Source organism: Amyelois transitella, chromosome 4, assembly GCF_032362555.1.
Source record: "Amyelois transitella isolate CPQ chromosome 4, ilAmyTran1.1, whole genome shotgun sequence".
Lineage (NCBI taxonomy): Eukaryota > Metazoa > Arthropoda > Insecta > Lepidoptera > Pyralidae > Amyelois > Amyelois transitella.
This window is the reverse complement of record NC_083507.1, coordinates 7,187,583-7,209,450: the sequence shown is the minus strand read 5'-3', so window position 1 is coordinate 7,209,450 and position 21,868 is coordinate 7,187,583. Positions and strand designations below refer to the sequence as shown.

Here is a 21,868-nt window from a genome sequence, read left to right as displayed (position 1 = left end):
GTATGTACATATTATATAAACCCGCAACAAAATTTCTACATATTGTAAATTATGTATACAACAAACAGCGTGAAGCAACTTTGTTCTAGTTGTACATATCGGTTGGTCCACGAGCAAAACCACGAGTTAATGCTACTTTTAGTTCTTATTGATTTAAAAGATTTACTCAATTAATAAATATATTTTGGTACATAAATGTATCTATTTGATATCGATTATTTTTTCTTCCCTTTAGCAGATTTCTTGAGAGTGCGCAGTGATCGGAACTGTCCCAGTCCACATCGCACCATCACTCCTCGCCACCAAGCCTGGATCCGCGTGGCAGCGTCCCTGACGCGTTTCTCTCTGGCAAGCCGAGCCGCTCTCTCCTTTTTAAATGTCAACCAAGCTCGCATTTCACCTTCATGAAGATCATACTAAAACATAGATTTAATATTGCTTTATTATTCAGACCGTACCAACCTACCTCTGCTTACTTCAAGTTGCAATGGGTACTACAAATTATGTAATGAAATTATTTTTACAAGTTCACATAAAAAGTTAAGAGGTATTTAGCCTTGTGTAAAAGAAGTAATTATCTAACCCAGTCCAATTACTTCTTTTACACACTGACTGACTTTTACGATCTATTTAAAATCTTAGAAACGTAATGTCGTAGGATACATCAAATCATGCTTCTTTCTCGAAAGGATAGGCAGAGACTAGCGATGGGCGATTACTACTAAAAGTTATCGAATCAGTCGATTATTTAATGCAGTCGATAAAAGTCGATAAACATCGATGTCAATCGATTGTTATCGACCAATGAAACGCGTGCGGCGGGCGACGACGACTGCGGTTACCTTAATACTATTTTTTAGCGCACCGAATCAATTACTACTAAATAGTAGTATAAAAGATTACCATGTGCGTTGCGTGCGTGCCCTGCGCTACGTTCTTACAATAAACGGAACGTTCAATCGTTTGTCGACATCGTAGTTTATGTGGATGTTGTGTTGATACATTATTCTGTAGAATAATAGGCCAGAGTTATATAGTAAAAAAGTTTAATAAATCGAAAGAGTGTAAGGAAAAGGGTAACATTAATCCACGCTATTTCTTTAATTACTTCTATCAAATTATCGATAGAAAAGTAGTAATCAGTGTTGAAATATTAATTACTGATATAAAATACAAAAGAAAAATAATCATTAAAGTAGGTACTTGAAGGGAAAAATAACGAAAAATACGTGGGGCAATGTTACCTTAAAAAAGACCAAAGTTACCCGAGTTCACCGTAATCGTTTTTGTTTCATAATATTAAACTAGGTAATCTTAAAGTAGGTATGAGATCAATCAAAACTGAGATACTTTTTAGTATAAACTTCACTAGGTAGGTTTTATGTTATACAATTATAAAACAAAATTTAAATGCTTTTCCTAAATCAACAAAGTAAGTAGCTAACAAAAATGTCAAAAAATAATAGAATCAACAAAAAATATATAGTTAAACAAAAACAAAATCTTACATTTACTTACTTATTAACAGTAAACAAAAAAAATATTTCTTCATTGCATAAAGACAGATAAAAATACATATAATACAGAAAAGACAAAGCAACGGCGTACATATCCCATGAAGAGATCTCTTCCAGTTATCCGGCAAGATAAGAATGAATACAAAACTCAAGGGTGAAACAAATGCAACAAAACTACAACAATTAGGAAAGAAAACAAATAAATAAATACAAAATATATCTATTAATACTTAAAATAGTTACTTAAATGAAAATCTACCTATAATCAATAAACATACACATCAAAATGAGTTTTGATAATTTAGTTTAAAGTAGGTCTAAATTTTTATTTAAAAATATTATCTCGTCTAGTCTTTTTGCTGCCAGTCTATTTCGTCTTTGGTTACATAGCATACCAGCCTTAGAAAAGACGCGTTCGGAAGGTACGGAGGTGGCAGGTATGCACAGATACTTGATAGCTAACTGTGATAAAATTGGATAAGTTTTACAATGTGTTTCCCAAAAACGTAATTCAGATCAGACTCGGATCAGTAGACTCAATATCATTTACTTTATTTAGCAAAAAAAAATCCTTGATTATTTGTCTTCTGTTTCATTTCATATCAACAACAACATGCTATATTAACATTCACACGCACACGCAAATCAGAAAAATACGCCGCCTAACGCACACGAATATTAGCTGATCTGATATGCGATGAGTATAGAGATAGTAGTATAGTTATGGATAGTAATTAAATTAGTAGTTTGTCGATTGTTATTCGAATAATCAGCCTGAGGAACGACTAAATCGACAATCGAATGCGCGAGCGCGCGATTTTCGATTCAGTCGATCGTATATTTAGCAAGAATCGCCCATCGCTAGCAGAGACAGTTCATCAAGATACTTACCAATTTTTGCAGTTCTTCCCTGCGCGCGATGGTCACCCGAAGCTGCTCGCACTTAGCCATCAGCCGACAGTTGATGTCCGCGGTGTCTTTCACATAACGCACCTTCCAGTATTCGTGTGAAGTTTCACGCTCCTTATAAAGACAAAAACTTTATTATCATAATGATTATTAAAACAATATATTTTGTATGTCTTCTCTAGAACTACCTACCTAAACACGTAGGGCAACATTTTCTCGAACATTATTAAAGCGTAATGTTATGACTCATCAGGGCTCTTCATAGAAACCATAACGAAAAAAGAGTTATCTCTGCCTCACAGGTTTATGTAGTATTTGACTGCAAGAGCATTGTGTTTTATTGATTTACCAGAAACGTATTTGTGATGTAAGGTTCCGGTATTATTATTGTTTGAAACAAGTTCAAGTATTTCACTAACTAATCTCTAAATAATAGTGTACTAAATATTATAATAATAATAAATATTATATACGGGACAAATTACACAGATTGCGTTAGCCTCAAAGTAAGTTCGAGATATTTTATAATAAATACTTATATAGATAAACATCCAAGACCCAGGCCAATCAGAACAAGTTATTTTCTCATCATGTATTGGCCGGGATTCGAACCCGGGACCTCCGATGTCACAGACAAGCGTACTACCGCTGCGCCACAGAGGCCGTCGAAACTGAACTGTCATACTTAGCACCAAATCAACACCAAAATCTAGACAAGAACCCTACACTCGTTGAAGAGACATAAGACCAATATTCTAAAATGTTATAATAAGTATTTAAATATGGCTCGACAGGATGTGCATAGAGGCGTGTTGGTCCCGACATAAATGTATGGGAGTGAAAGTTGGGTATGGCAAAAGAAGCACGAAAGCAGAATAAATGCCGTGGAAATGAGAGTGTTAAGGAGTATGATCGATGTGAAATTGAGTGACCGGATAAGAAACAGCGTGATAAGGGAATGTTGTGATGTAAAAGAAGATGTAGGTACAGGAATAGAAAAGGGTATGTTAAGATGGTTTGGTCATTTGGAGAGGATGAATGAAAACAGGTTGACTATGCAGATATACTCGTACAAGGAGAGTGTGGAGGTAAAGGTCGGAGTGGGAAAACCTAGACAAACGTATCTTTAACAAATTAAGGACGTCCTGGTAAAGGGTCAGGTCAAAAGTACCCGAAACCGCCGAGCATGAAGAGAGTTATGAAAGTGGATGAAGCGAAGGAAGTATGCAGAGATCGTGGCAAGTGGAAAGATGTAGTCTCTGCCTACCCCTCCGGGAGAGAGGCGTGATCTTATGTATGTATGTTAATTATTATTATATATCATTCCTTTACACAGAAACGGTGTCCAAGTCTAAGATCTACCTCGTTAGTAGATATGCTATAGAGAGAGTACTACTTACACGTACCTATAACAACTGAATTTTTGAACTTTAAATAAAACATTAGTGATAACGTCTCGTCTACCTTTGTTTGCAGTTGGTATGCCTTAACCAACTCATCATGGACCCTTTGTTCGAAGTCAGTGCGCGGCATTGGCGAGCGTTGTAACTGATTTTGAAACTGCATGTCCTGGGACTCAGCGCGGGCTAAAATCCATTTTTCGGCATAGCAGAGACGAGCTTTCGCATTCTGGAGATCGTCCTTTAATTAAAAAGCAATAATTTAGTAATGGATGTAAAACACGCAGTAAAAAGAACATACCTACACAAGAAAAAGAGGTACGATATAGATTAATTAATAAATGTTCTACGTCACGATGATGAAGATGAAAATCCCACTCCTGTGGGAATATAGAGAAATGTTCTCGTTCTTTGTTCTAAAGAACATTTCAGCTTCCTTTGCCTAATAGTTTTATCTGTAGGCACGTTGTTTCTTATCATACATCAATGAAAAAGTTTAAGAAAGATAATCAATGAAAGAAAGAAATGTTTGCTTATTCAGCCGTACCATGTTTTCTCACCTTCATCTTATCTCGCAAAAAAGCAATTTTCTTATCAGCATTTTGAAGATCTTGCGCCCGTTGATTCCTGTTGCGTAAACATTCAGCAGATGTATCTTGTAGAGTTCTGTAAGGTCAAAGAGACAATTAAAAATACCGAGATTCGAGGACATTTCAAAGCTTTTATGATTAACATTTACGTTATTACCACTTCATTACTTTACTGTCATGAATACTAAAGCCGTCTTGTTTTCACCGTCTCGGACTCATTGATAATCTTAATGTATTGTTTATTGATAAGAGACAACTAAACCTTTTTACATGTTATTTTTAATATTTTTCTGATGTATGAATTTAACTTTTGTTTTATTTTGTTACTTACGATTTCAGTTGTGTGTGTCTTAATCTCAGCGTGGTCGTTAAAGAACTTTTTTCTTGCAGGGCCTCCACAGTTTTTTGCAAAGAAAGCCATTCGCCTGTCTCGGCCGTTTCGATCAAGGTTCTTCTGATCACGTCTTTTATAAGAGACCTGAATCGTATAAATTTGTTATATTCAGAGAAAGACATGCTAACTAAACTATGCTGAAAAAATACTGTGTTGCAGTAAAGTTGATGTGATAGGTATATTTTTTTCAAATGCTGTTAAATTTTTCATGAATATTATATTTTTTGTCAATAAACTAACTGTTTACCGCAGCGCAGCTCCTCCCGCTTTACATTTTAATTTCCGTTTTTCTCGTTCTCGTTGGATTTCTAAATATAAGCTCTATGTTGCTCCTGAAAGTCTAATATATTTCTGTGCCAAACATTGTTAAAATCGGTACAATAGTGTTTTTATTTATTCATTACAACAAAAATCTTTTCTGGTGATATGGATATGGGCAGTATGAATGGATTAGTACGGTCGGAAGCGGAAGCAAGAATGGACTTCTGATTCTTAGTAAACATGAGTAGCGCCATCTATGTCAAATCAAATAAACTTACCGGTCCCTCGTAAGCTTGTCGAGTTGAGCTTTTTCGCTCTTGCTGACTGGTTTTCGCTTTCGTCTCAACTCAGTGGTGCCCTCTGAAATAAAACTTGAGGCAATCACGAGATGGCGATTAGAGTACCTTATGTAGTGAATTACATACTTTTTGGACTTTACTCGAGCATCGTTTTAACCAGCTTCAAAAAAGAAAGGTTAGATAGTCTGTTTCCATAATGGTAAATACCTTTCAGAACAGTAATACAATTCTAAGCTTGCTTATATTCAATTAAGTATTAAATGTCTGGTGTATTTAAATTGTTATTTTGGTTGACTATATTGAATCTTAAATTAATTTTCCTCACCAAGAATTTTAAATTGCAGCAATGCCACTTCTAGTACCAAAGCAAACAGCAAAAATTCCATTCTGAAAAAATTTATTTAGTTATAAAAATTACTTTTAATGCTTTTTGTAGTGTAATCGTGTAACCAGGCCAATTTTTTCTCGTGATGTTAATTTCGTACAACAAAGAGAAATCGTAGGTGGACTTTAAGTTCACAGCTGACAAAAGCCAAGAACAAATAATGTTTGATTCCTGAGTTAATACCTTAAAATGTGAGGATAAAAACATTTATGTATCATGCCTCCTTTCCATAGACCCCTGGAAAGGAGGTACGGCAGGACTACATATTTCCACTTGCCACGATCCCTGCATACTTCTTTCGCATACGCTTCATCCAGGTTCATTAATAACTCTCTGCGCGAAAGCTCGTTGGTTTAAGGTAGGTATTCTTACCCAGAGCTTTTGCCAGGACGTTTCCCGACTTGATCAAGGTAGGCTTCCCAATTATAACGTTGCTTTACGTATTCTACATATAATGTAATTATGTAGACGAAATTTTGTTACGAACGTAAATAAGGACTCGGCGTTCCATACTTACCTACCATTCCCGTTTTTATCTTGTTGTAATCGTATTATTTATGCACATATTTTTTAGCACATTGCTAATAACTTTTATAAATTGCCACATACAAAATATTTTGAAAGTCTTATATATAAAATAAAACTCCCAGTTGCGTAGAAGAGGACCCCGTGATTCGCCTATGACCACGATCCTGGAGTTACTCACGGAGACTTACCCAAGGCAGGTTTTATCACGAAGCAAATCCAGTTGGACCTTGCAGGAGAACCTAATCCATATTGAATCGTGTTACCTGAATGTGCTGGTGTACTGAAAACTAATTTACATAGACCGATCATTTTGTAAAAGTTCAGTTTCAGTAATTAATTCCAATGAATTTACAGAGATCTTGTATTCATAATTTTTTACTACCGTTTTATTGTTTTGCATTTTCCCACTTAATAAAATCACAACTTTTTTTGTCTTTTGCTAAAAGTATATTCACCTTTAAAACAAAAATAAATTTGATGTTCGGGGGACGTCGTAATGTTAAGCCCTGGATCTGCAAGGGTAAGTCGTGCTCTCATCAGCGCCCAGGTGTTTTAGCTTTGTATTTGATAAACAACATTGTGGTTTTGTAATTAAAATTTGTATATATATAATTTAAACTTGTGTCGTGTACCATTTTAATAGAAGGCGCTCTAACTGAATAGGACCACTCCATTTATTGATGGAGAAGACTAAGGAAAAGGGCACAATCATCTATTGCAGTTTTATCAAGATCCAATACCTATGGGATAAGTTCTCCTGTAAGGGCTCTGTGCGTTGTCAGTGTAACGGAGGTGAGACGGAGTCGCTTTGTGTAAAACCTGTTTACCCAATCCAGGATTATGCTTAAAAGGCGCACCCCAGGTACTCCAGAAAGTTTAGGACTGCGATAACTGGGATTAGCACTAGTAGGAACAAGATAGAGGTATTAGTATATAATACCTATATAAAATAATTTAATTAATCTTTAAACTCAATAAATGTTATCGTAAAATAGGTAACATATATGTATTTGAGAGAGTTAATTATACCTGTCCTTTGCTGTAAGGAAATAGGTCAATAATGATGATTTGAATGTGTGTGTTTGTTTGTCGCAGTAACAATGACAACAGAACATCGGGCATTCGAGCCTCGTAATTAAATGTAAGGGGAACAAAGAAGCAATTATTAATTAAAATATCTAGCCAACTTTATTGGAAATGGTCAAACTGTACCTGAATTTCCTTCAGTAACTTAACCAACTGACGACATATTAAGGCGACATTTCACAAATTTTGAATTAGGTATCTTAATAACTTTGTAATTTATGTTTCAAAGAGAATATTAATTAATTAACCACAGCACCGGCAGCCACACTTATACACCTATGATTGTTTGCTTACAATTTTGCGGATATCCTACGTAAGTCAAAGTGTTTGATCAATTATGGTTAGCAACCGTTATATTAGGAAACCCTCAACTATGACTAACAGCTTTTTTTTTCGAAACAACAGTTAACTGAGTACCTACCCGTAACCGACGAGCTTGCGGGAAGTGATTTACGAATTGATGAAAAGTGGCAAGTGAAAAGATGTAGTCTCTGCTTACCCCTCCAGGAAAGAGGTGTGATTTACGAGCTGTTGCCCGCTACATAGTCCTTCTCAAATCTTTAAAAAAAACTAAACTATATTTCTGCTTTCCATGAAAATCCATTTGGGTAAAATAGTAACAGACTCACATCTAAACATCCACATATACTCACTTCTGAATATATTAGTAGGACTTGAAATTTTTTGCAAAATTTCACAAATTCAACATTCGCAAAAGGAGAAGGAAACTCGTCGTATGAAAACTACAAACTTCTTTAGAGACAACAATAGCAAGAGCAATGCCATTAAACAAATTTCCTTAATTAAAGTATGTATTTGCGTACAATGATACCATATGGGTATTACCAGGAATACTCTAAATGTTGAGGTTTGCACTACTGACGTACCTAATATCACAACAATGAGGAGCTTTTATGCTTTCTTTAATCATTTGAAAGAGAACAGCACTTAATGTTGAAGTAAAATATAGGTACGTTTTATTTGTGTAGCATGTTTAGTATATATTACAAAGACGTACCTGGTATCACAAAGGACTTACAAATAAATCTAGAAAAATATAGTACAAAGCTAAGTACCTACCTATTCGTAAGCATTAGTTACAGTTTAATTACTCTGCAGAGGCGGGGCTTGAGTCGGCTCATCTTTAACAGCCAAGTATATTTACTATAAGGTAACATTGAATGTTTAGGACTTAAATAGGTAACAATTCTTGCAAAAATATTCTTTAGTTGCCAACCGTCTTTCGCCTTCACAGTCAAAAAATGAGTCGAAGTGTAATGTAATCACGTGGCTCCTCGGGCGGCGTAAATTAAATCACCTTTAATTATCACTAGACGACGGCAGGGCAAGCCTGAGGCGTCAAAGCGGAGTTAGGATGGTTACAAACGTTTCATTTCCTTCCTGGATGTCCCTATATTAATGTTTACATTTGGAGTTAGGCAGATCGCCATTACGTGGTTGCCAAGCAGAAGTGACAGGCCCAGGATTTGATGACAGATTTTTGTTTGGATAAATTTGTAAAAAAATGATTATACCTTAAAACGAAAAGCGAAAAGATTCATTAACAATTATTATGTCACCACCTTTGATCTTGATTAATACATAAGCCTCTTCCCCGAAGGGATCATCCCCAGAGAGACATCTTTCTACTGGCCACGATCCCTGGATAGTTATTTCGCTTTATCCATATTCATTTTAACTCTTTTCACGCAAGCTCGTTTGAGTGTACGCTTGTATTATAATTATATTACTACGGCTGGCCACAGATAAAGATCGGCTAGGTATTATTTTCTTTGTGGAATCACACAATTTGGGCGTAAAGTTTGTCTAGCTTTTAGTGGAATTATATGGATCGCAAAGATTTTCTATAACCAAAGTCAAGAGATTCTTCCAGCATTTTCTTTTAAATTACGATAAAGTTAACATATAATTATTACCTAAAATTCAATCTTAGTAAGTATGTTTTTTTTTGCAAATAAATATAAAGCACGTCTCCGAAAACTCTTCATATACAGGTACAGAGCAAAACACATTGTAACTAATTTTGTGTTATTTTCATTCTGACATTCCGCGAGTACCTACGTGTAGTTAAACACAAAACACGACATGAAATGTTTGCAAACTGCAGTTTCTGTAGACTGATGGCGCAACTAACGATATAACTTATTTATTCTCGTCTCATTTTCATGTTTTTATATAAAATGTTAGTAAATACACAGTGATAAGGCGCTCTACCAACAAGCAGTTTTCAAGTTCACCAAGCCCATTACTAAACCTGAAGAAACCTTTATATGGTTTTTCAATTGTACTGTATACCAATATTCGCTTCCAACTTCGCTCGCTTTAAAAGTACCCTATTTCCTTCTCCATACTACAAACGATATGTATGCAGAATTGAATGAAGATATGTACAACAGTTTAACGTAGAGGTCACTATGAAACAAACTTAGGTAGGTACGAGTACATATCCATACTGACATTAACCACATAATATTAGTATGGATATAGATGATACCTTATTGTAATGTATTAAGAGATTAAAAATACTATGAGCCTATTAAAATTTAAAAAGGGATATGTCTATATCTTAACTGCGTATTTGAAGTTGCACTTTGACCCTCATTGCTTGAGCCTACTTTCGCTTGTGTTGGTATTATATATTCACAGTAGGTATGTAAATATTATAAATCGAAATAAAATGTAATACATCGTTGCAAAAGTAAAGTCGGCAGCATACAAAAAAGTAATACTCTTTCAAATAAACGGAATGCGAAAATCAATCAATCGCAAAATATAAGCAAGGAAAATATTCAATCCAAGTAGGTACCAACAAAATATTTTAGCGCCCAGGTACAAATTGCGTTTTACTTATAAGTATCGTATTATTTATGTACCATACTTGTAGGCTGAAAATAATACTTTAATTTTTTTAATTAACAACTTGGTTTTTGGTCTCTCACTTTATTACAGAACCTTTTAAAAACTCATTAATGGCGTCAAAGAGGAGGTCTCACCGGGAATAAAGTTGATTGAGATTTTTATTTACAGGATTTTAATTTGTGAAGTGTAATAACTGACAGCGAAGCCTGGGTTCGAGTATTTACAGTTCAGCCTAAATTCTCAAGCACTGCACCAGCTGGCTCTTTCACTTAGTTTGAGAATTTAATTACACATTCCTTTATAACGACATTATCAATATTCATCATATCAAAGACACTAGAATTCTGAAACAATTTATTACTCCACACATAATCTTAACTATAAGAGTAGACATTAAGTTATATTTGGCTAAATTTATAAGCAATTTCTAATTCTATATAATATCATGACAGCTTTTTGGCAAGGAAACACCAGTGAATAATTTAACGTTTTTATTGAACGTAATTTATACTTTTTCTTTTACATTTTCTACTAATAAATATGCTAATAGAGATCAATATTCAACATAAAACGGAAGTTAAAAACTGCTACACTGTACATAAAAATTACGTAGAAATTAAACGACTATTAATTAGCATACAATTGCGCTGCTTATATCTAAATTTGTAATATAATATTGTAACATATGCGTCTAATCACATAATGGCTTAAGTTAACATTAAGATCAAATTTGGCACAATATTACCTATTTTTGTAAATGAAAATACATACTTCTAGGACATAGATTTTCGTAACAATAACAAGAGTAGAAAAATATGAATTAAACACGGGGAGGGTGCGAGGCAAGGCTGCTTCACTACGGACAGGAGTGACGGCAACTTGAGTAGTGCTGTCGAAATGGCTGACATACACCACTATTTACAACTATGTTTACATTATCTACCTATACATATCAAATAATATTCGAATACTTACATGATAGTTCAAATAGAAGGTAAATAATTACAGAGCTTTGATTTTTGTGGACGTTAGTTTTGGAATCTACGATGTGATTCGCAAGGTTCAAGTTAGCAAAAGTAATCGAATGCAGGAAACGAGATCACATGCAACCGATTTACAGACAACTTAATTGCTATACTTATCAGTACGACTAACAAAAAAGGCCGTGTAGAAGTAGTTTAGACTTTAAGACTGAGGGTAAGGGTCAGTTGACGCAGCAGCTTGCTCCGTGGGAGTGGCATGAGCTTATTGTGGGAGTCTGTGGCTGGCTGCTCTAGTTATCGTAGCGAGATGAAGCAGATTTCGCCCAAAATCCTGCCAAAAAATAACAATGTTTTTCTTTAATAATTATAGATTATCACAACGACGGAGGCGGACCCCGGGCCCCGAAACACTTATGTGGAGGGGGGTACACGCAGAGATGAGAGAGAGCTTATCGCAACTCAAGAGTCCCAACTATACCAATTACTAGCACTTGTATGTTAGTACATTATATAATAAATTGTTTTGATGAAAGGATAAAGCTTGAAAAAGGGCAAAGGTTAGTTGTGGTCATTTCTACGGGATCGCATAGTTCCTACGGGAACGAGAATTATTTATTTGATTTCACAGGCGGGCGAAACATAGGTAGGATTTAACCACAGATAACGGAAAGTCCTACATTATTTGATTTCTGTGGTATGTTTTATGGTATATGTCGCAGTTCTTATCGAAATTCACTACCTACTTTTTATATTAGCCCTTTATCAAATTCTAAAACAACATTCAGTTATTGTTGCTACCAAATAAAGTTTAACATGAGCCCCACGAGAGTTTTCCCTCGCTTGGAACTACGCGATATAAACTATTACGTCAATAGAACTACACTTCCCTTTTAAGTGCCGGCTTCGAACATAATACACCTACAACTATTTTGGCAAAATTCGCTGTCGTAGGCTTTGACACGAATATTATAAAGGTATTGAGAATTAATATATATTATTAAATGTCTGAAATTTATCATTATAACGTAAGGTAAGCTAAATGTTTGAAGGTATATTGTCGGGATAAATTTGAGGATGGTTAAAATAGAGCTCAACCAACTATTTATAACAGTTCAGATCCCGAAGACCTGTTTTTTAGAATATTTGAGTAATTTATGTATAGCGTTGTTGGATGCCACGGGCACGCAAAGTTTGAGTACAAAGTTATTATTTGAGGTTATCTTTCATCTCGAATTGAATGAACATTAAACTCATTTCATTCGTTACACACCACCTATTGTTCGCCAACAAATTATCTTTTGGTAGATAAGATACCGCAACTTCATTAAAAAAAATAAACATCAAATTCAACTGAGTAGATAAATACAATTAATTAATTTATTTATTTATTTATTCTTTATTGTAACAATTACAATTTGTAAAGTACAATAGGCGGACTTAATGCTAATAGCATTATCTAACAGTCAACCATTGGGTTATGCGGAGAACCTTTGTGTGGGTGATAATAATAATGTATAACAAACATACTTACTATACGATATATACTAAAAACCTATACATAATATATACCTATATACTACACTAAAAATACATAAATACATATACAAATATATATATTAGCAGCAGATTACATACAGAGATTATTTACTCTCTCATGACTGGGTCAGAAACAACTGGACCACGTGCGACTTAAAACTGGCGCGGCTCGGAGAAGCTTGAACGGAATCGGGAAGTGCATTCCAAAGTCTTACAGCGAAAGAATTCGAATAAAAACCTGTACGGTGAAAGGGTAGTTGCAAGGGTCAACCTGTTAGAGGAACGTAATTTATTATGAATATACTCAATCAACAACTTTCACGTAAATTGTGACGTTTGCCCAGGTCTTGAACCGCAGGTAGCTTGGCTCCTTAGGAGATAATACAGAGGGAGTTGTTCCAAATTGACTGTTCTATATCTAGTCATCTGATGCTGTCTATCCTCAAAATCTTATCATGATTATCAACCCTTTATAGGACTGTCAGCAATGGCCAAATTACTGGCTGGCCTTTTTGGAAGGCAGTACAGAAATAAAGCGGGCTTCTGCCATGAACACTTTAACTGTTGGTGACGGCCTGCCGCTGGTTAAACTCTCCGAAAGCACTATGCTTTCGACTCATGCTTATGGAGTGAATATTAAAAATACACTTAATTTCGACCAGACTGGTGATCTCACCTCGTTTGCCAACATTCTGCAGGAACAGCCTGTTGGCGACAGCCTGCCGCTGGCTGGCCTCTCTCATTTGCTTGCGAGCCACCTCCAGCAGCAGCCTCTGCCGCAGCACCTCCATGGGGTTGTTGATAGACAGCGACGGCATCTTGCGCTTCGACCGTGCGTGACCTTCGCTCAGCTCGCCCAATCTCTGTATTACGAATTTATATGTGAATAAATAGATAAGCTGGAAAACAAAATTAATTTATAAATGTTTAAGTCATAAACTTGAATGCGAAAATGTGGTTATTAAAAACAGTTTTCAATATATCAACAAAGTATATGTACCTATAGTAAAATTATAACTGATTTACTAATTATTTACATCACCTGTACTCCATACAGGTGATGTATAGAATAGCTTAATGTGGATTATTTGTACAATGAATGTGGATGAATCGTAGGATGTGAAAGAAATGTGGTTTATGCATGTATGTAAGTAGAATAGCTTAAATTTAACCTTTAAATTTCCATGAAAAACGTCCTTACATTTATTTAGATTACCCATATTTTTACTATTGAGCTGGCCAATTAAATGTCTGGTCTGTAATCGATATGGCTAATTAAGGGTGGACTGCATAGTGTGAAATACATTTATCAAAATTGTCCAGCGTCGCGTCGGCACTCGGTCTCATCATTAAAAGCCAGCATATTGCATTCTAACTGCATTAAACAGCGAAGTTGTTTTGCACCGAGAATTGGAGGCTCACTTTCAACAAACATTTAAGTGTTTCTAGCTCTTTGATTGAGTACCTTAAACCTTTCATGATGATAATGATGAATGTGAATGAAGCGAAGAAGAAACTCTGGGCCTGATTTTATGTAGCTTTTCAACATTAACATTTATAATGTAATTTACCAAATAGCCGAAACGTACATTTCTTACAGACCAAAAAGACAGAGCACTGTAATTTTCTAAATTATCTACATAAAATTACAAGCAGAGATTAAGTTTAAGGAATTACCTAATTGAATATTCAATCATAAAATTAAAACTAATATATTAGGCAACTTTTTTGGATTTTTAGATAGTGATTCAAGAGGAAGGTTTATATGTATAAATACTACCCGTGCGAAGACGGGGCGGATCGCTAGATCTTATAAACATAATGATTTGTGAGAAGTTAACTCCTCCCTAATTCCGTTTTACAATAACACAAACATGACGATTGAATGGCGTCATAAAACCCACTCATCTTATGAGGCTACTTTAAGAATGGATTCGTAATAAAAAATATTTGATTATAGGAGGTTTGTGGCACCCGAACATATGATTTGAACCCGTCAAATTAGCGTACTCTGTGTGTTGTTATGAAAACAAAATTACGTGAGGTTTGTTTAATATAAAATTTTATTTCCGGGAAGATTGGGATATTAAAGGAATTGTAGTGTCAACTGCATTATCAAAATTAAGGGTGTAAGTGACACTTTAGTGCCGTGAATATATAGGCAACTTCGTATTAATGTTGTTTTTTTTTCTTCTATTTCATTAAAAATTAAATAAAAGAGTTACAACTTTTGAGTAAAGTTTATTGCATTATTGAATGCGATTTACAACCAACATTAATTTATTTAATTTCATAACATTTAACAAATTTTAAAAGTATACATTATCTTGACTTATGTTTAAAAAGAGCGTGATAAAAATGGAATAACACAATTGCCGACATAACAAGGCGCTAACTTTTATTTCACAAAGATAGATTTTTTTCAGCCCTAGCAAGTTTCGGTTCCTTTACATTTTCTATTAAAAATAATATACCTACTAACAAATATCATTATAATCACAAAATTCATCTACCCTTGTAAAACACAGCGCCACAACTCAGAAAACAATTAAGACAGATTGAGTAAATTGTTATTAAGATACAATGCCCATGGTGACATCAAATTAAATTGTTAATTACATAATCAAAACAAACAGCGTTTTAATTATTTAGTTATTAATTAAAACAATAAAAATAACATTTGCTTTTTGTAATTCCTTTGTTTTGATTACGTACATTTTTTAGATAATATTATGATCAACCTCTATCACAAACAACTAGTGTCAGATACTGATAATTCTAATAAGCTATCTACAAATTAATGATGTTATTTATCTAGCTATAGTTGCTGCGGTCTTCATGAATAAATTGGCTAGGGAGTTTCGGAATTGGTGCAATCTTCACCGCGGATCTAGTACCGATCGTCCACAGACCAACGGGATCCTGAAATAGGCAAGAGCAATATTATTGGCAATCTTCAAATGCTATTACGATGTCTACCGGCAAAATTAATTGGTCACGATGTCGAAACAGAATTGATTGCCACTCTAAAATCGAAGTGAAATAACCAAAATAATAGACATTTTTAAACTTATTTATCAATGATTAGTAAAAAGCTAGACTTTCAATTTGCTTTAAGCTTTAAAAAGTTCGCTCCTCCTCATTGTAGCAATACAGTTTCCAAGCAATGTAAATGCAATTTGAAATAATACTAAGTAATATCTAGTGTAATTTCAGTTAATACTAAAATCAATTTGCAAATTCTAATTCAAATCGTTGCGTTAATAACCACCAATCATTTGGTTGTATAATGGCGTTGAAGGTACTAATTAATACTTCGTATTATCATCGCTTAATTAATGTAATGAGTTATTTTGAATTTTACTTCAAATTCGTTATAAGAGACAAATTGCATTTATTATAATTTTTTATTAAGTACAGCCTTTTTATTCGATGGCTATACTTCTAGCACTTCATAAGTATTATCAGATAAGCAACCTCTTAACTTTACTTATTTTTCGACCGCATTGTATTGAATATTGATAAGAAAATAAATCTTAAAGGGGTAAAAGTCTCACCTCGTTTGCCAATGTCGTCCAAGAAGTGCCTGTTAAGCTCTGCCTGGTGCATGTGGATCTTCCTCTCTTTCTCCTGAGTGAGTTTCTCCCGCAGCACCGACATCGGCAGGTCGATGGACAGCGAGGGCATCCTCCGCTTGGAGCGACCGCCAACCTTACGCGCGATAGCCAATTATTACACTCCATATTGATGAAATTTACGGTCGCGTACACTCAATATACACACTGATTGAGCTAGCCTTAAAATAAATTCGAGATCTGCACTATGGGATACTCAATTAAATATTATTATGCTATTTAACTTTTTTTAAGATCGGTGCCATATAGATGCATCTTAATTTGCTAGTTTATTCTGACTGTTCTGTGTCAGAATACAAATAAGTACGTAATAAATCAACTTTGAATAACTTCTGCATTGAAATCCGGTTGGGAAATGGCACAAATACAGACAAACGTGCCAAAATCCCTCATATTCGTTAGTAAAGACAGGTTACCTACATGAGGGATTTTTAATGCAAACTTTTTATGCGAATAGGTAATTCGTATTGTTCAAGTTGATCGTATATTATTTTTTCAGAAGCTCCTTCGTATGGTTTTAAAAACGGCTAGGTGTTTATTTTATAAGACTTACATTGTTATGTAAAACCAAGTTCATAAGTAAAAGGTATTACGTTTGAACATATGCTGAAGATCAATCTGCTCAAAGATCAAATTTCTGGGGCAGAAAGCTATCAATTTTCCTTACATTATATATTATAAATGTATTTATATAAGAAATACGGGTATTTAAATGGAAATAAACGATGATAATAATATTTTATAAGTATACGTAGTAATTTATTTAAATATTTTTCTTCTTAAAAAACTTCGCATTATTATTAGAAATAGATACAATATTCGCATTTTATACAGGTGTAAGTAGCCACTTTCCTTCAACTGCGAAATTGTGACAACCAGTTTAGTTCTCCAGTGGTTGTGCCCTTTCGTTGGAATCTATAAAACAAGAGAATGACAGAGTTATGCATGCAATTCTACTGCGCATTCCACATTTACAGGTTCATGAGCCTTGTAGCTATATCTAGAATTTATTCTAAAATGTAATTAACGTTTTTATCTTCTCATTGTCACATTTATCTTCAATAGCAATCTACTTGTTTATTCTATAAGTATGCATGCATGCCTTGTCGTCATATTTCTATCGTTCATGCAAGGATTTTAGCAATGTCTATTACGTAAACATGTTCTATTTTCATCTTAAAATTTTATGAAAACCGTATTATCTACACACGTGCATATATTTATCAGCAATCGTTAATTCATGGCCGATTTTTATCTACTTATTACTTTCGAAAATATGTAACCGCAAAATTTAGCACATCTAAATATAGTTGGCTTTATCTACAACTAAAAATACTATTGCGACATTATGTTCATGCGAAATGTCTGCAGAAATATTTGAATTAAGATTATCATTAAGTACATACATATTTAGCTCAGACATATTTGATTATAACTTGTATAAAATTTTAATTATAGCTTCCAAAAATTGTGTCTGAAAAATAAATTTTATAAACCATTTTGGAACTCAGTTAAGAAATAAATTAAAATATTTTTCAAAAAATCCTTTGAATAACTATGATCTGATACTATGAACTATCCTATACGAGTACCTCTGTAGTGTAAGCCTCGTTTTCCGACGCGATTTAGGTAGCTCCTGTTGTTCTGCGCCAGCCTTTCAATCAGATTGTTGACAGCTCCTCGTTGCAGCACGTCCACTGCTGGGTTGATGGAGAAGCCACGACGAATCCGCGTCGTTACCCCTCTAGTAGCCACCTTTATAAAGCCTCATGTGTGATGTTCACGTAAATATAGAGTAATATAAACATTGTGCAAAATAATAAAACGTTTACAAGCACGTTGAACCTTACAGAAAAAATCCATATTCAATTTGTAGACAAAAATAATTATGTTGTACTTAATAATGAATGAAAAAATACTCACTAGAAAATCAAGTTCTTTTTTCATTAGTTTTTACGAGTATTTCAATTACCTGAATCATTATTACATTTTCGCCGGAGAGAAACCTGGCGACACCTCTCGGGAATGAACCAGTCTTCAGTTGACATTGTAATTTGTTCAACTAATTACAGAGCCCTAACTTTCGAGAAAAAGGACTGAGAATTTTTTAAAGAGTAAATAAGAGAAGTTTGCAGAGGCACTTCGAAGTGTTTCGCCAAATGCACAATTTCAGGTAAAATTTGTTGAAGGCCGAAATAATATCATCCGGGATTCGCGTTTCCCAAATCTAATTTGCATTAGATCGCTCATTTATGGAACGTGTTGGTCGACATTCAATGATTCAACCGTTTCCAATTATTTGATTAATGTTCTATTTGATCAAATAGATCGTTTAAAATCTTGCTGATAATTAGAATTTAACGTTACACATAATATTTTATATAAATCAATAAAGTGCTGAATATTTTTACATGGAGCTGAGGGGGTTGGTAGTGTTTTCAAAACGGTGGAGATTTGAATAAAATATATAGAGATAAGTAGAATACCTGTGAATCCCGCGGCATCTCAGCGAGGAGGTAGAGCCACGGTGCACCGCCGGCTGCGTAGCGTCCGCTCATCGACGACGGCATGGCGTAGCTTACCTCCTACCAACATACCGTTTGTTGAAAGACTTTATTCTGCTTTAATACATACATACATAAAATCACGCCCCTTCCTGAAGACGTATCTTTCCACCTGCCACGAACCTTGCAAAATTCTTTGCTTCGTCCACATTACTCTCCTCATATCAAGCTCGCCGGTTAAAAGAACTCTTGACCTGACCTTTCGCCAGGACGTTCCCTATTTATTTGATCAAGGTACATTTCTCTTGCAATGTTCCCATTCCGTCAACATGTAGTTATATAAAATGTTTTTTATTTTATTTTTACGGCTAGTTGGTAATTGATTCAAGAGCTTTTGCTATTTTTTCTTGATGGACCTTCAATATCAATAGTGAAATATGGAGTGTTCATATTTTACAATACCACAAAAAATGTGCATACACTACATGTATTTATATATATTCCCTCTATATCCACCATCGCGTGAAAAAGAATACGCATATATAAAACTATGACCCGAGTTAAAACAAATATGTCATGACAATATCGCATGTATCACCGAGTCCTCATTGCCTCTCCTACACGTTCCTTCCTCCAATTTTCCACAAAACGAACACGACACACAATGTTGGTCAAAAATATATTCATATTTCTGTGATTCTAACGAACAAACATAGTTTTGCAAAGGTTGATTCTTTCCAAACAAAAACAAACATAAAAGTTAAAAAGCATGAAATATGGGTGCTCGTCAAAGCACTCATATCGAACCCAATGGATCTGGATTCTTAATTTGTAACAAATGTTTATAAAGTCAAGTTATGGCATTAGTGTAGTTTTGCTTTGTCTAATTACTATTGAAATTTCGTGAATGATACGAACCATCAAATATAATACAGAGTTTGAGAAAAAATACGTCTGTAGGTACGCTTACTTAATGCCCATGAAAATTAATAGCAGGATACCTTAATTGCTATATTTTGTTTTCACAAGAAACAATCTGTTACTTTACTTATTTTATGACATTTAATAAATAATTTTGAGCATACTCACGTCATCAGGAGCAGGGGGGTCAATTTGAACCAGGTCCAGGGGCGCTAGCTGAGAGAGAGAGTCGGGCGCAGGCGCCGCACACGTCCCCGCGCCGGCTATGACCAGGACACACCATGCCGCCCACCACATCTGCCATCAGAAACAATCATCATCATCTCCTGGTTTTAGTCACTGTTGCGTCCTTAACTCACTGGAGATGAATCCGGTATTCACATGTGACCACGAGCACGCAAATCAGTTTAAGTAAGTACTTACTTCTGTCTATAACCTCAGGGGAACCTAGCCCATATTGAAACAGGGGTACACAACCAATTACGAGAATCGTCGAGAAGCATCTTGAGGTCTTTTTGTAGATTAATACTGATAATTTTATGATTTCAAATAAACAAACGGTAAATACAGTAATTTGTCTCAAGAGGTTTTTTGAATGATACAAATTTAGACCAAGAGCTAAGTAAGGTTTCGGTTTATTTCACTGAACTTTTTTCTTGTTCTATAATCGGGCCAGTACAACGATTGAAGTACCACGGTGAAAATGGTTGATTACGTCGGTACTTCGAACTCGTGGAACAATCGCAATGTAAGTTTTCGAATCACAAAGAGCAAGCACAATAGCTATCGTGATTTCCCGCCATTTGCACCATTTCACCTTTCGGATACCACGATTGATCATTACTGTGATAAAAGTATGAATTTAAATTTTTAAAAGCCCGGGGGCTTTAACCAGCGAACGGTTTGAGCCTTTGATTATTATGGATCAGGCTTCCAGCGTGTGCATTTTTGTAAGGTGATCTCATAAATATTCATGTGATTTACCTATTCGGATCATGGCGGGATTCTCGTTGAGACTTCACGTAGCCGGAAAGTTTGTTTAACCTTGCGCTTCCTGGTATCACAAGATTTGGTAACATAAGAATATTAAAGATGAAAGCTTTAGCTCTCAACATAAAGACAAGAAAAAGTTCTTGTTTTAAGTTTTAATTGTCATTCTTGGTTTTGTGTGTGAATAAGAAAGAGACGGCCCCAAAAAATTCAAAATCGTGAAAGATTTTTAAAATTATTATTAAAGAGTTCGATGAATATATCTTAATTGGTTTTTCACCTATCTTAATCCAATATACAATAAGGTCTGTCTGAGAATATTAAAATAAACTTTTAAAAAATTAATTAATTCTAATCGCTCGGTATAACAAGCTGTGAGTAAAATTGCTATCATAATATAATGAGGAAATAATTGACTTTGAAGAATATATTGCCATAATTACAATTACTTGTTCTCAAAAGAGTCGCTTAATTATAATTTTAATATGCTACAATAAAACTTCACAAAGGTATTGTGTTGTAACATGGGATTGGAACTGGTTAAGATTTTTTAAGTATCATAAATAGGTCATCAAAAATCATTCTCCTGGCGTTAATCCATATCTTTAATTTTATAGATTACTTATCTATTTTTATTTCATACCTCCCAACTCAGAAAGTTATAGCAAAAACAAAAGATCATTTTAAATTTAAGAAGAATGTCCAATATCCGTTTTTTGCAGAAATAGCAAAAAAAATGTGAAGGTAGAATGAAACCGTATATTTCAATTGAACCAATGGATTCAATGCATTTATTTCGATTGCAAAGTCGTCGTTGAAATGGCTAGCTGTCGGCTTTACTACGCACGTCAGATATTTGTCCACCGCTGGATTATGGGTTCCCATCCCGACGGTCGTTTCGTTGACCTCTACAGAAATCTACTGAGACTCGGGGCTGGAGTTTAACAATAAACAAAACCAATCAAATAGCCTGAACGAAAACACTCCGTTTCGTACTTTTTTGATTTTAAAAAGAAGCTTATCTTATTGGATTAAGATTTAAAATACAAA

The 21,868-nt window shown here is 34.6% G+C and overlaps 2 protein-coding genes across 2 annotated transcripts in view; both read right to left on the bottom strand.

Moving 5' to 3' along the window:
* Positions 1-215: 215 nt before the first annotated feature.
* On the bottom strand, positions 216-7,636 carry LOC106138398 (dynein regulatory complex protein 9). The gene is made up of 8 exons (XM_060954682.1): positions 7,496-7,636; positions 5,696-5,757; positions 5,350-5,431; positions 4,748-4,894; positions 4,387-4,492; positions 3,891-4,067; positions 2,409-2,540; positions 216-416 (listed from the first exon to the last, which is right to left on the bottom strand). Exons 2-8 carry the CDS (start codon positions 5,754-5,756, stop codon positions 216-218), a joined length of 906 nt encoding a protein of 301 aa, XP_060810665.1. The 5' UTR covers position 5,757; positions 7,496-7,636.
* Positions 7,637-10,842: 3,206 nt separating this feature from the next.
* The window catches only part of LOC106138397 (diuretic hormone 45), a 45,165-nt gene continuing 34,139 nt past the window's right edge, over positions 10,843-21,868 (bottom strand). Inside the window, exons 3-6 of the mRNA XM_060954512.1 lie at positions 19,997-20,125; positions 18,890-18,988; positions 13,445-13,631; positions 10,843-11,563 (exon numbers count right to left, since the gene is read on the bottom strand). Coding sequence (XP_060810495.1) covers positions 11,523-11,563; positions 13,445-13,631; positions 18,890-18,988; positions 19,997-20,125 — 456 coding nt within the window. The 3' untranslated portion in view covers positions 10,843-11,522. The remainder of the gene's footprint in view (positions 11,564-13,444; positions 13,632-18,889; positions 18,989-19,996; positions 20,126-21,868) is intronic.

Bases quoted from the DNA above. Each gene is read 5' to 3' on its own strand.
- LOC106138398 (XM_060954682.1), bottom strand. From the start codon at position 5,756: ATGGAATTTTTGCTGTTTGCTTTGGTACTAGAAGTGGCATTGCTGCAA. The intron at 5,432-5,695 runs GTGAGGAAAATT...GTTTTATTTCAG, and splicing joins GCTGCAATTTAAAATTCTTG to AGGGCACCACTGAGTTGAGA. The intron at 4,895-5,349 runs GTAAGTTTATTT...TATACGATTCAG, and splicing joins GACAAGCTTACGAGGGACCG to GTCTCTTATAAAAGACGTGA.